Source organism: Penaeus monodon, chromosome 33 (genome assembly GCF_015228065.2).
Source record: "Penaeus monodon isolate SGIC_2016 chromosome 33, NSTDA_Pmon_1, whole genome shotgun sequence".
NCBI classification, from domain to species: domain Eukaryota; kingdom Metazoa; phylum Arthropoda; class Malacostraca; order Decapoda; family Penaeidae; genus Penaeus; species Penaeus monodon.
Genome location: NC_051418.1, coordinates 25,082,668 through 25,082,971, shown reverse-complemented (window position 1 = coordinate 25,082,971; position 304 = coordinate 25,082,668). Strand labels below are relative to the sequence as shown.

The 304-nt window shown below is 43.8% G+C and overlaps 1 protein-coding gene across 1 annotated transcript in view; it reads right to left on the bottom strand.

Annotated features, from left to right (window-relative positions):
* LOC119594182 overlaps positions 1-304 on the bottom strand; it is a 26,491-nt gene that overhangs the window by 6,108 nt on the left and 20,079 nt on the right. Inside the window, exon 3 of the mRNA XM_037943252.1 lies at positions 87-234. Coding sequence (XP_037799180.1) covers positions 87-234 — 148 coding nt within the window. The remainder of the gene's footprint in view (positions 1-86; positions 235-304) is intronic.

Sequence of the window (304 nt, the reverse complement as noted above, 5' to 3'; positions counted from 1 at the left end):
TGTAGTAAATCAGTGACACAAAATTCATAAAGGTGCCCCCAAAACAAAAACCTTTTCCTTTTTGTTTGTTTCTCCCTTTCCCTTACCTGGTGACGTAATACTTGGGGTGGTGAGAGTGTGTGTCGGAGTGGGCGCAGGAGGAGGTTGCGCTTCACGACGTGTTCCAGACACGTTCACCGTAGCCATACTATTAGCTAATGCTTCTTCATAGCTTGGGGGCAGCTGATAGTAGGCCTGAAAAAAGGATTTGGTTTCAATTGGTGCTAGAAATTTATTTTTTGTGCATAAGGTTGTGAGTATCCTA